The 13,265-nt window shown below is 54.5% G+C and overlaps 1 protein-coding gene across 3 annotated transcripts; it reads left to right on the top strand.

The window, feature by feature from the left end:
- Positions 1-675: 675 nt before the first annotated feature.
- HMOX2 (heme oxygenase 2) lies at positions 676-13,247 on the top strand. 3 transcript variants are annotated; one of them, XM_079320527.1, is made up of 6 exons: positions 4,708-4,888; positions 9,221-9,311; positions 10,962-11,079; positions 11,345-11,836; positions 12,776-12,896; positions 12,977-13,247. In XM_079320527.1, exons 2-6 carry the CDS (start codon positions 9,232-9,234, stop codon positions 13,099-13,101), a joined length of 936 nt encoding a protein of 311 aa, XP_079176653.1. In that variant the 5' UTR covers positions 4,708-4,888; positions 9,221-9,231; the 3' UTR covers positions 13,102-13,247. The 3 variants fall into 3 exon arrangements, 2 of the variants coding, with proteins under 2 accessions (XP_079176653.1, XP_079176652.1); XM_079320526.1 differs by having other exon boundaries at positions 4,709-4,873; positions 9,209-9,311; XR_013776193.1 differs by lacking the exons at positions 4,708-4,888; positions 11,345-11,836; positions 12,776-12,896; positions 12,977-13,247 and adding exons at positions 676-945; positions 2,826-3,706 and having other exon boundaries at positions 9,209-9,311; positions 10,962-11,019.
- The last annotated feature ends 18 nt before the right edge of the window (positions 13,248-13,265 follow it).

Here is a 13,265-nt window from a genome sequence, read left to right as displayed (position 1 = left end):
CACCTGGGATAGTGGAAGGTGTCACTGCCCACGGCAGAGGATCGAATGGGATGGCTTTTAAGGTCCCTTCCAAGCCAAACCACGTGTGATTGCTAAGAATTTACATTCATGCCCAAGATCAGCACAATCGCACTGCTCTCTTCACAACACTTTGGAGATCTGTATGGCTCCAGCCCGACAGGGCTCGGGTTGGGCACCCATAGCCCTAAAGGACATAGAGCCCAGATACAAATCTCCAGAATCCTGCTCTGGTGCCCTCTGGAAATGTTCTTCCCTCAGAAAGCGGTGGCTGCCATCGCGTCTTGTTCCCTGAGCCTCTGCAGCGAAGGCTCCGTGTTCTCCCGGGGCGGCCATTCCCGCCTGAAGCCCTGCTAAGGTCTCTTAGGGAAACCCCCCGGCGGCCGTGGCAGCTCGCCCAGCACACGGGGGAAAGGCTGGGGACGGAGCGGGCAGCAGGTGATGGCGGCCGAGACCGGCGTTCCCTCAGCGCCGCCGCCGCCATCCTGAGCTACCCCCCCGCCCGCCGGGGTGCCATCGACCGCCATCGGCTGTCACGTGACCGCGCCTCAGTTTAGCTGAGCGGGGCCGAACGGAGCCGAGAGGAGCCGAGCGGAGCCGAACGGGACCGAGAGGAGCCGAGAGGAGGCGAGCAGGGCCGAGCGCGGGTGAGGGGCCGGGACGGGGACACGGGCGAGGCCCCGCCGCCCCCCTCACCTGGGCGGCCCCGCATTCCCTCCCGGCCCCACAGCTCCCGGCTGGCGCACCCCCGCAGAGACAACCCCTGCTCGGTCGGGTCAATCCCGGCCCGTCCCACCCGCCCCGTGTCTTCCCCCTGAAAGGAGCTGGAAATGATCTCCCACATGGATCAGGAGCAGGAACTGTGGTTTTCCCACCTTCGCGCCTACCGAGAGAAGTCCGAGTCAGTGCTAAGCAGCAGTTGTGCAGGTAAGGGGACGGTACAACAATACAGTCATTAAGGGAAAAAGCTCACTAAGATCGTGGAGTCTGACCATTAACCCAGCACATCTGTGAACCTTTCAGCGGGTAAAGCTGCTCAGCATTCCCAGCCCCTGCCAGAATGCAGATTGGCGATACCGGCTGTACCACGTCCTGCCCTGGAGCCCAGCAGCAGCCAGTGCTGGGTCCCAGAGCAGGCACAGGCACTGCTGTGTTCCTGGGTGCTTTCCCAGGCCTGGCACTCTGTGACTTCAGAAACTGCTGAAGCACACCTGCAATGTCTCAGTGTCTCACAGCTGTCTCTGTATTTTCTTGCTGTGTGAAGTTGTGCATGTTTCAGCATCCGTGACAGCTTGCAACCAGTAGTTCCACAGTATATTCAGCTGCTTTGAGAGTTGCTGCCTTATTTAGTTAGCTTTGAAGCCGCCTTCTAATAGCTCACTTCATATCAGTTCTTAATTCAGAGCAGATGGTGCAGGAGGATCCCTACCCACCCCACAGGCCACTTGTGGTTTCATAGCCCTCTGCAATAACCCTATCAGCTGTAGACTTTATCTCCAATGCAGAAGCTGTTCTGTGCTTCTTATTATTTGTGTCATGCTCTGTATCTCACTCAGCTCTACTGGAATTTCTCTGAAATGGAGGATCTCTCCCTGCCCTTGCACACAGTCAAGCTGTGTTGTTTGAACTGTAAGGGCACAATTACATTCTCTTTATTCTCTGTTTTTCTCTGACAGCCATTTACATTTGATGAGCTTTTTTGTCTGCCTGGGAGCTGCAGTTTTCATCCATCTGCTCCAAGGGGGCTATTCCAGAATGATATCAAGAACATCCTCGATCCATCCACAGAGGAGTCCTCTATACCAGCTCCTGGTGTAGAGGCTGTTCCCCTCTGCACTTCTTTGTTTACCTGCAGTGAATGTTCTCTGTCCTTCCCCTGTCACCTGGTTGGTCAGTATCATAAGGCTCTGACACAATTTATAGTCAGCTTTTGTGTCTGAATAACAGAATCATAAGCCCTTTACCTTCCTTCCCACCTCATGAGGGTGGTTCATCCCACAGCAGCTGAGTTTCCTTACCAGTTTTGGTGAAGGATGAATGTCTTTGAGAATGCCTTTGGACTCCACATCTTCCTTTTGCTAAAACTGATGACATCTCTGAAGAATTCCAAGTGGATTCTCCTGAGAAAGAGATCCAAGGGTACATTTAAGGTGATATTTAGGGTTTTTTTCCCCAATGTCTGCACTTACTCTGCTTACCTGGAGCTTGATTTGGATCTCAGCACTGGCAGTCTTAGGCATATCAAAAGCTTGAGATCAACCCACATTGGCATGGGCTGAGGAAGAACCACACTCTTCCTTTCTTGTTTGCTTATTAATTTTTTGCCAGTTCAGCCTTATACTTCCAGTATGTGTTCCTGAGCATTGTGAACTTATTCTCCTTTCACTTAAAACACTTCCAGTGAGGTTCTGTCATCATGATTTTGATCAAACCCTTTACAGACAACAGCAACAGAGCAACTTCCCAAGCTCCACTGTTGGCTCAGTAAGTCTGACTCTCAATTCAGCTTTTAATAACTTTTCAGATATCCTAGAAGAGCAGCCATCTTTCCCATTCAATCACTAAACTTTTACCTCTAACATGCCAATAATTTTAGTGGATTCAGGTTCTGTCAAGAGCACACAGGGCTGTTCCCAGAGTTTGTTCCTGTGAACATGCTGAGAAACCAAACTGTGTAGTTTGAAGGGAAATAACAGAACTTTCTATAAGAATCAATCTGGTGAATCTTTAGAATTTGATCCCTTTGGGTTTCTCCTGTCTGAAGTTTCTTCTCTGTGACTTCTGTCTTGATTCTCATTTTATTGCAGCTGAAGCTGGGATTGTGAGCAAAAAAGAGAAGAATCCCCACCAAGGCATCCCTGGGCCAGCAGAGCCTGAGGTTTTACTCTCAGGACTCTCCAAGGAGAACAACTCCCAGAGTCCTGCACAGGACCCAGTCGTCCCACAGAGGTCAGAAAGGGTTCAAAGACCTCTGGAGAAGAGGCAAAGCCAAGTGATGCTGCATGGGAAAAGTTTCAGGAAGCTGCCAGATGTTACCCAGCAGAGAAATTCCTCTGTGAGGAGACTGATGATGTGTGGGGACTGCGGGAAGAGCTTCCGTGTGAGTTCCAACCTCATCCAGCATCGGAGAATCCACACTGGAGAGAAACCCTTCTCCTGCACGGAGTGCGGGGGGCGTTTCCGGCAGCGCGCCCATCTCACCCAGCACCAGAGGAGCCACACGGGAGAAAGGCCCTACGAGTGCTCCGAGTGCGGGAAGGGCTTCAGCGTGAGCTCCAAGCTGCTGCGCCACCAGGTGACCCACACCGGGGAGAAGCCCTTCAGGTGTGCCGAGTGCGGCAAGAGCTTCTGCGGGAACTCGCAGCTGGTGCAGCACCGGCGGGTGCACACCGGGGAGAGGCCCTACACGTGCAGCAGCTGCGGGAGCAGCTTCAGCCTGAGCTCGGCTCTGGCTCGGCACCGGCGCGTCCACAGCGGGGAGAAGCCCTACGGCTGCGGCGAGTGCGGGAAGAGCTTCAGCCAGAGCTCCGAGCTCGTGAAGCACCGGCGGGTGCACAGCGGGGAGAAGCCGTACAAGTGCTCCGAGTGCGGGAAGGGCTTCACCGTCAGTTCGGCTCTCATCCAGCACCGCCGGTTCCACGCGGGAGAGCGGCCGTACGGCTGCTCCGAGTGCGGGAAGAGCTTCACGGTGAGCTCGCACCTCATCCAGCACCGCCGCTTCCACACGGGGGAGCGCCCCTTCGAGTGCGCGGAGTGCGGGAAGAGCTTCCTCTGGAGGTCGGCGCTGCTGCGGCACCGGCGGGTGCACAGCGGAGAGCGGCCGTACGCCTGTACCGACTGCGGGGACAGCTTCAGGCAGAGCGCCCACCTCACCCAGCACCGCCGCACCCACACGGGCGAGCGGCCCTACGCCTGTGCCGACTGCGGCAGGGGCTTCGCCGTCAGCTCCGCGCTGCTGCGGCACCGGCGCGTCCACAGCGCGGGGCAGACCTAGGCTCCGATCCCCCTGGTGCCGGTGTCTCGGTAATCCACATCGACTGCCCTGCTCTCGGACTTTCTTGTAGGAGAAAGGGGAAAGGGGCAAATAGGGGAGAGTCAGTGGGAAGAGCTGGAGGTCTGGAGAGGAGCGTGGACACGTCAGGGGCAGTTGGTGTTCGGAGGGAAAGCTCCTGGGAGAGAGAGGAAGGGATTTTAAAAGGCTGGAATGTGCTTCGTGTATTTCAGAGGAAGGTAAATGACTCTGTGCCCATAGGTGGACAATTAACAGAATGAAGCACACGGACCATCTTAAAGCCTGCAACACTCGGTCAACAAAAGTTCCCTCAGTGCACGAGCTGGAGCCACAGCCCAAAGAAGCCCAAGGCCTGGTGCCCTCGGCCCCCTGCGCTGGCTATCCGTGTGTTCCCGCGGCCCTGCAGGGGCTGTGGAGCAGCAGCTGCGCTGCGTGTCTTTGCTGCAGCCGCCAATAAAGCCGCCGATACCGCAGCGCTGCCGCCACCATTCCTTCTCGGCCGCCCTGTCCGGTTGCCGGGACACAATGTCCCTTGCACATGCGCAGTTTTGCGCTCAGGCCGCTCTCCGGGGGCGTGGCCGACCAGGTGGGCGTGGTGTAGTTGGTATATCATGTGACTCTCGTTTGCCTCCACCCATCGGCGCTGCTGCGCATGCGCGGCCTCGCGCGCCGGTCTCCTCTAGGGGGGGGGTCCTCGCGCGGCGTCTCGGCCGCCTCCGCCAATCGCTGGCGCGTGCCGTGCGCGGCTCCTGATTGGCCGCGCCGTGACCCCTCGGCAATAAAGCGGGGCCGCCCGCGCGGGGCCTTTGTCTCACGGCGGGGCCGAGGGTGGCGGCGGCTGCGGTGAGTGCGCGGCGCGTCCCCATGGCAACGCGGCCGGGCCTGGACCCGCGGGCCTTCCCTCCCTTTCGGCTCACCCTGCCGGGCTCTGCCCGCTGCCGGCGGCGACTGGGCCGGGAAACGCTCCCGGAGCGCCTCAGAGCCGTGTTTCCGCGCGGCGGGGCCCGGGGCTGTCGCGACATGACCGTTCTGGCGCGGGCCCGCAACTGCCGCCCGCGCGCCGTGTGCCCGTGCGGGGCGGCCGCTGCCCGTTCTCGGCCCTGCCCGGTCCCGCCGTGTCCCCACGAGCGAGCGCTGCCCGGCGGCGTGAGGCAGCGCTGGGCCCGAGTCCCGCAGTGACTTTGCACCGCTGCTCCTGAGCGGCGCCCGGCGCTTCGGGGACCCGAGCCCCGGCTGCGGGCTCCCGGGGGCCACTTGGCTTTCCTTGGCCCCGCGGAGCTCAGAGAAGCACTTGGAGAACGAAAGCCTCTTGCTATTCCTCCTTTTCCGTTATTGGCAGTTGTCCTGTTGAAGCCTCGGCACGTACACACAGCGCTGCATTGCACATATCAGCCCTTGGGGCCGGTCAGTGGCCCTGCTCGGAGCGTCCCACACACAGCTGCCAGCCGGCATGGGCAGGCACGGCTCTCTGCTGAACTCGGTGTGCTGCTCGGTGTGATTGTGTGTGTCTGTCACAATATGTTCTTTCTCAGCCCGGATCCAACCCTGGCTTGCCCCTTGTCCAGTTCTGCCCGTTGGTGGTGTCCCTTGTGTCGGCCACCCCATCAAAAACCTGTTTTCTCACCCTGGCTGTGAGAACAGTCGAAGTCTTTGAGGTCACCAGGAGCTTCCTTTCGTTGGTTTGTTGAAGTGCTGGGCTGTAGCTCTAGAAGACAAGTAGTGTTTGTGTGGGCACTGCTAAAAGTGTCCGGGACTTGAATTACTGCCTTAATTTAAGCTGTGTCCAGGTAAAATCTTCAACCTGCCTGGGATCAGGTAATTTAGTCTATGAGGCTCCATTTCTAGCAGCAGCCAGTGCCAAATCTCTCCCCAGAAGGAGATGGAGATGAGAATCTCCCCTGCTGGGATGACCAGGTAACCTCTGGGATGATTCTTCAGGCCTCTAGGCCTGGAGTTCTGAGGTTTGTTTCCACTGCAGTGATGGTGGTCCAACCACACTCTGAGCTCTGTGTGTGGGGAAATATCTTGAAGTTGCATGAAGGTTAAACAGCAGATATGAACTCTGTACTGTTTGTGAGTTACTGAACTTCTCCCAGAGTGCCCAAGCAAATATAGGGCTTCCTGTCCTCCTTCCCTGCAGCAATAGTGTCTTCTTCCTTCAAAAGGCTTGGGATTCATGGGATTAAATGTCTTTCTACCCTAAAAAGAACAGCTGTGCATCTGGGATGTGCAGCTTGGTGAGATGTGTGTAGGGACACACTGCACACATCTAGATGAGGTGGAGGTGTTTTCTCAGGGGTTTTGAACGCTGTCATTGGGAAATAAATGTTTGGAATGCTGAGGTGTCCTGTACCAAACCTCCTCCCAGTCTCCAGCCCTTGGTAGCTGTTGGATTCCTCCTGGGCAGACTCTGGGCACTGGGAGGTACCCTGAACATCAGCCAGGTCCTGCATGAGCAGAGCTCCCTGCAGCAAATGAAAAGATGTTCCAGCCTCTGCAGAGGAGGTGGCACTGCCTGAGCCTCCTCCTTGGCATGTAGGACATGCCCCCTTTCAGAGGAGCAGAGAAACCAGGGCTGTGACCACAAACTGGGGCTTGTAGTTGGCAGTTTTTGGGTAAAAGCAATGGTGTGTATTGGTATGAGACACAAGGCTCTGACTGCCTTTCCTCCTGGTTCTGCAGTAACCCAGCACAGGGAAGGATGGGCTTGGTTTGTGCTGACTTGTCAGGCTGGGGAGGTGTCTGTGCTCCAGACTATATCAGGAAAAATCTCAGCTTCCACATTTTTCTGTACAAGTTCTGCCCTCACCTGGGGCTGCAGGGACTGGTGTTAGCACTGCCCTGCCCCCTCCCACAGAAAATAACTTGTCAGGCTGAGCCCTGCAAGACATGCCAGGGGAAATACAAGCCTGAGAATGCACCAAAGGCCTTCAATGACTTTTTCCATGGTAACCCCTGCTCCCTACAGCAACCTGTTCTTCTGGAACATTCCCATTAGTTGTACTTCTGCAGCACTGGTAACAGGGTTGGGTGAAGGCTTCTGAGACCCCACTATTCCCTGTGTGACACTGAGAACCAAGTTCCTGTGTGAACAGGAGCCTCCTCAGGCTGTGGATGAGTAGCAGATGTGGTGATCTCAGGGCCACCTTTGTCTGGCCATTGCTGCTGTTAACCACTAATTTTTGAGGCCTGAGCTGGTGTGTTCCTTTGGACAGGATTTGACCTCAGCCTTCAGGCCTCTCCCAAGGGATGAGTGTGGCTCAAGTTCTCTGTAGCCTTGCTCTCAGCTGCTGCTTTGTATCAGTGGCTGTTGCAGGCATGTGGAGACAGCACACCTCAGCTCCAGGACTCTTGGCTTCCTGGGAGGATGAGATAAATTGGAACTAGTTTGTCTAGTTTCATTTTGGGATCTGCATCTCCTGAGGAGGTGCTGGGCTGCCATGAGCAGGCAGGCAGGGTGGCACAGAGCTGGTGATGTGCACTGCTGATGTGCACTGCTGTTCCTCCTGTGCCTGTGACAGGCTCCTGGCTGAGCTCAGGTGCCTCATTTGTCTTTGTGCTTTGGTTTCCCTTCCCCACAGTGGGGGTTTCCCAACAGCTGAAGCTGAGTGAGCAGTGAAGATGGTCCCTGAGTTGAGCTGCCCTAGTGAATGATCACACAGACAGCACAGCACCTGAAACTGGTTTCTGGCCTGACCTTTACCTGGGGCTGGGGAGGCTGCACAGTGTCAAGGGAGGGGTGGTGGGAATGTAGAGCTGCCACCCCATGTGACCCTGAATGACTTCTGTCCCATCCCTGGGCTCCTGGTGTCACAAAATAATGCATTTGTTTATCGTTACCCTGGGGAAGGCTCTGTCCCAAGGGATATAAAGGACTGTGTGATCCCAGGGGAAACCTTCACCTGGTGAGGAGCCCCCAGGCCAGGTGCTGTGCCTGAGCATGGGCCTCAGCCCTGGCTGCTGCTTGGAGTGTGGAGAGCACTGAGGGGGGTTGTGAAACAGGGCTTAGAAACTCTGGGGTGAGGAACTGGTGAGCAATTAATTTCTAACCAGTGTGCTCGTGTGAGCTGCTGTGCCAGTGCTGGCCCTGTGCTGACCAGCTCCAGGCAGCTGCATGTTGGTTCTCCCAGTCCCCAGCTGTGGGCTGAGCAGTGAATCCATGGATGCAGCCCAGCAGGGGCTGAACTGAAGTGAGTGAGAATGAGGATGTTTCCCTTGGTGAGTGCTTTCTGAAGAACCAGCATCAGCTTAGCTCCTTTCTCCTCTCCCAAGGCTGTGTGAAAGGTGGTGGTGGTGTTGTTATTCTGCACAAAGCTGATTACAGGTCCATTTTGTAGATGAGGTGCCTGGATTTCTGTGCTCAGCCAATGTAATCCAGGGGTGTCTTGTTCCTGCTGCTGGGGGAGGCTTGTGCATCCTCTTACATCCAAGGAGATTTTATTTCCTTTTGCTAATGAGAAGGGGGAACCTAGTTACTTATGGGATTTATGGAAGTAAATTCTGCCAGGTGGGAAAGGAGGATGTGAGTGGGAGCAAGAGCTGTGTGCAGCTCACTGTGCTTGAGAGTAGCCCAGGAAAGGCAGAGCAGTGCAACCTGCCCCTGCTTTGGAAGTTCCTCTATTGTGTCACAGGGAATGTTCTTGTGTTTCCCCTGTGAGCTGCCTGATTTCAGAGCTCAGCTGGCCTAATTCACACTGTTTTCTTCCAGGGAAGCTTTGTACTGGTGTGGAAATGTAGCTTGTTCTTCCTCCTGAGTGAAGGAGAGGGGCTTCCCTTTCCAGTTGCTCTGCTTAGAGTGTGACATTTGGGGGAAATATTTGGTGGCTCCAGGGGAAAGCAACCTGCTCACGAGTGCAGTGCAGATTCCCAACATTCTGATCTTCAGCCAGGAGCCATCCTGAAGGGGGAACAGCAGGCTGCTGTGTTGGAGGTCTCTGAAGTTAATGTTTTGTGAGCTGGGTGTCAGTGTTGAGGTTCACCTGAGGCAGGTGAACTGAACAGGGAAATCTGCCTCCTTGGAAGTGCCTGGTGTGAGGTGGAAAGAGCCAGAGACTGCTCCTCACTTCCTGCCTGGTGGAGCTGCTCAGAGAGCTCCTTGCTGGAGTGTTGGACATTTCACACCCATCCCTTTGCTAAGGCAGCTTCCCCTGAAAACCCCTCTCTGATTTTGCTTTTCAGACTGATCCCCAGCAGTGACCACAATGCCATCAGCCCTGGAGAGCCCAGAGGGGGGAGAGGAAGATGTCTTGCACTATGAGGAAATAGAAGATGGTGCTGTCAGGTGAGTTGTGTCCTATACAATGGCACAGACACAGCCTTGGGCAAGGCAAGAGATCTTCCAGGCAAAGGAATGATCCTTCTCATCTGAAGGAAGGGAGAGACCCCAATAAGTGATTAATCAAATCCATGTGCTGTGAAATCTCTTCAGTCAAACTGTGCTGTAAGGGTGGAAGGGATGGGAAGGAGTGATCTGGCAGGGCTGACAACAAAGTTGTTTTTTTTAGTCTCTACTGTGAAAGTCACATTTCAGAAACACTTGACTATTTGGCAGCTGTGTTTGTGTCTTCCTGGCCAAGGGGAGCCAGTTTTCCATGGCTTGCTGGGCAGGCTTCTTGTTTTGAAAACTGACTCTAGAGGTGAACTCTGCTCTGGTGAGCTCTTGTCTTTGCAGAGTACTCAGGTCTAGGCAAGGACATTTTCTAGGAGGTTACTTTAAAAACAAATTAACACACAAGTTCTGAAAGCCAAGGTTTCAGATTTGGAGAACAGGAGGGGTGACTAGGGTGCTTCCTGGTCAACTTGTTTGAATTGACAGGCTCAGCTTCACGAGAAGTTAATGTTTGCTGGCTCTGCTGGCACACTTAGTGGTTCTGGAGTGTTCCAAGTCTGTCTTAGAGCTAACACAAATGTACTAGCTGTAGCAAACTAGGGATAAAACTGTAAGGTACACTTTGGCATGATTTGAGTGTGTGTATTGATAAGATGGTGTAGTCAGGTGGGGGTCAGTCTCTTCTCCCAGGCAGCCACTGACAGAATGAAAGGGGACAGCATTAAGCTGCACCAGAGGAAGTTTAGTTTGGACATCAGGAAAAGATTCTTCACTGAAAGAGTGATTGGGCACTGAATGGTCTGTCCAGGGAGGTGTGGAGTCACCATCCCTGGACATCTTTAAAAGAAGACTGGGTGTGGCTCTCAGTGCCATGGTTTAGTTGATGAGTAGGTGTTAGGCCATAGGTTGGACTTGATGATCTCAAAGGTCTTTTCCAGCTTAGTTCATTCTGTGATTCTGTCTCCAGGTAGGTGCAGTGCCTGTAACCTAAAATCATAGATTTTAATGGTTTGGGTATTTTTTTTTAAACAAGACACCTTGTGGACACTTGAAAAATCAGTGTAATTCAGGAGAAATAAACTTTTTAAGGGCATTCTTGCCCTGTTTTGCCATTCAGTTCTCATCTCTTCTCTAACAGTTCATATCCAAGTTGGGAAAGCTGAGGACCTACTTACCTGGGCCTTTTATTTTATTTTTTTTTTTCTCCAGCAGAAGATACCTCCAAGGCCCCTATGCCCTTTAACCTGCCCTGATAGTTGTTCCCCATATGCTCAAGGCTTCCTTGTGTAGTGTTGGTGGGCTCATATGGATGAGAAGCAAAAGCCATGGTGCAGGAATCAGTGGGTCCTTGGCAGTTGCTTCAGCACCCTGGGCCAGAGCCCCTGGTAAGCCCCAGCCCTCCTGGAGTGGCAGATTTGCTTGGCACATGGGCTGCTGCTTCCTCCATCTGCTGCCAGCTCAGCCTGCAGGGTGGCCTGAGGGTCCCACCTTGTACATTCTCTAAACTGGGGTGGTAGATAGTGGGGATCCCTCCAAACACATCAGGGACAAGCTCATTGCTGCTGAGGCAGTGGGGTGAAGGAGCTCTTGTGTTTCCTGCAGCCCCATGGACCTTTCAGAGCTGCTGAAGGAGGGGACAAAGGAGTCTCATGACCGTGCAGAGAACACTCAGTTTGTCAAGGATTTCCTCAAGGGGCGCATCAAGAAGGAGCTCTTCAAGGTGAGTGTTGCTCTGCTCCCTGTCTCTTTGATGCAGACTCCAAGGCAGAGCCCCACAGCCCTTGGGGGTGCTATGGTGGTAGATAAAACAGAGCTTTTGTTCCTTCAAGCAGTGCCTGCCTGGTACAGGCTCTCCAGGCTGGTTTTGTGCCAGGCCTGGGGGTTTCCTCCTGTTTACCCCAATTCCATGTAGGCAGGAGTAGTCATGGGATGAGTGGTGCCCTTCTAGTGAGCAGCTTCTCACACGAGCTGTGCTCTGTCCATAGCTGGCCACTGTGGCTCTTTACTTCACCTACTCTGCTCTGGAAGAGGAGATGGATCACAACAAGGACAACCCAGTCTTTGCTCCTCTGTATTTCCCCGTAGAGCTTCACCGGAGAGAAGCTTTGGCCAAAGACCTCAAATATTTCTATGGGGAAGAGTGGAAAGAGAAGATCCAGTGTTCAGAGGCAACTCAGCAATATGTGGACAGAATCCATCATGTGGGACAACACGAGCCAGAGCTGCTGGTGGCTCATGCTTACACGCGCTACATGGGGGACCTCTCAGGTGGCCAGGTGCTGAAGAAGGTGGCCCAGAGGGCCCTGAAGTTGCCCAGTACTGAGGAAGGGATCAAATTCTATGTGTTTGACAACGTTTCCAACGCACAGCAGTTCAAGCAGCTTTACAGAGCAAGAATGAATGCTCTGGACTTGGACAAGAACACCAAGGAAAGGATTGTGGAAGAGGCCAACAAAGCCTTCAGATTTAACATGCAGGTACTAAACAAATCCCTTGCTCTCCTGTATGTGTATGTGCTGCAGGTTTTAGGGCTGGCCCAGGTTAATTCAGTCACACCACTCACCCAGGCAGTGGTGTGGGGCTGAGATCACCACAGCCCCTCCTTGAGAGGTTGGGATTCTAGTTGAACTAGCTCTTTCATTGACTTCTGGAGCTGGTGTCAGGCAGAAATTCCTCCCATGCTCCAATACCACAGCCAAGCCCTTTGATTAAGGCAAAATCAATAGGACTTCAAGATTCCTATAGGCTGTGTGGCAGTGGAGCAGTGAAGGGAGCAGAGCTCTTGTGTCAAGACTCAAGCAGTTTGAGTGTGCTGCACCCCCTGGTGACAGTTCATCTCCTATCTCAAGTCTGACTTGTTGCCCTATGGTCAGAAATGTCTGGAGCTTCCTGTTCCTCCCGTAGCATTTGCCTCTCATCAAACCTGACTGAGCTGCCTAATGACTAACACAGATTCAGTTACTGGATGGAGGTTTAAATCTTGTTCTTTTAGCAGGTCAGTGTGATTTAAACTGGCCACAAACATGGTGAGGTGTTGTTGGCTCCTTTGTTAGGATCCTTATGGGGTCCCATGGCAGTGAGAGGGGCTGCCTGACCAGTGCAGGAGCTGGGATCCTCCAGGGGTCTGCAGCAGGGAGGGGAGAGCCAACACTCCCACCAGCATCAGGCTGGGAGGTGAGCAGCAAGGTGTTGCTGCCTTGCTGCTGGCTCTGACTGAATGCTCTTGGGGTGGGCTGTGCCTTCTGGAGCTGCAGTGTGTGCCAGGTGTCACCACAGCTCTGCAGTGGGTGCCCTGGAAGGCGTCTGGGGACAGGGAAGCAGGAGTGGTGTTTGCCTGTTCCCCAGATGATTCCAGGGGTTTGGCTGAGAGCTGCCTGGCTCTGCCTGCTTCACCTGCTCACTGTGACCACTTGCAGGTGTTTGATGAGCTGGACAAGATCGGCAGGTCGCTGGCAGAAGAAGCCCAAGACGGAGGTTTCCCAGTCCATGATGGAAAAGGAGACATCCGCAAATGCCCGTACTATGCAGACAAGCTGGGTAGGTTTGGCAAGGAGGGGGCTGCCCTGGGTGTGTGGCACAGGACTGGCAGTGCTAACAGTGCTCTTTGTGTCCTGCAGGCACAGCAAGCCCTGGCTGCCCCTTCCATGCTGCCCTGGGCCTGGCCAGGCAGCCCCTGGTGCAGCTGCTGCTGGCAGCCTGCATGGCCGTGGCAGCAGGAGCTGCAGCCTGGTACATCCTGTGATGGGCACAGCGTGGCTCTGCTTGGGGGCACAGGGAGAGATGTGCCCTGCCCGTTTTCTGACCTTCCCTTGCTGGTGGTGAGTTGGCTGCAGAGTGGGAGTAAGGAAATAAACAGGAATCCTGTGGGGTTGTCCCAGCCTCCTTGCACACTGCTGCAACACAACG

The sequence above is a fragment of the Erithacus rubecula genome, assembly GCF_903797595.1.
Source record: "Erithacus rubecula genome assembly, chromosome: 17".
NCBI classification, from domain to species: Eukaryota; Metazoa; Chordata; class Aves; order Passeriformes; family Muscicapidae; genus Erithacus; species Erithacus rubecula.
This window is presented reverse-complemented; position numbering and strand designations above follow the sequence as displayed.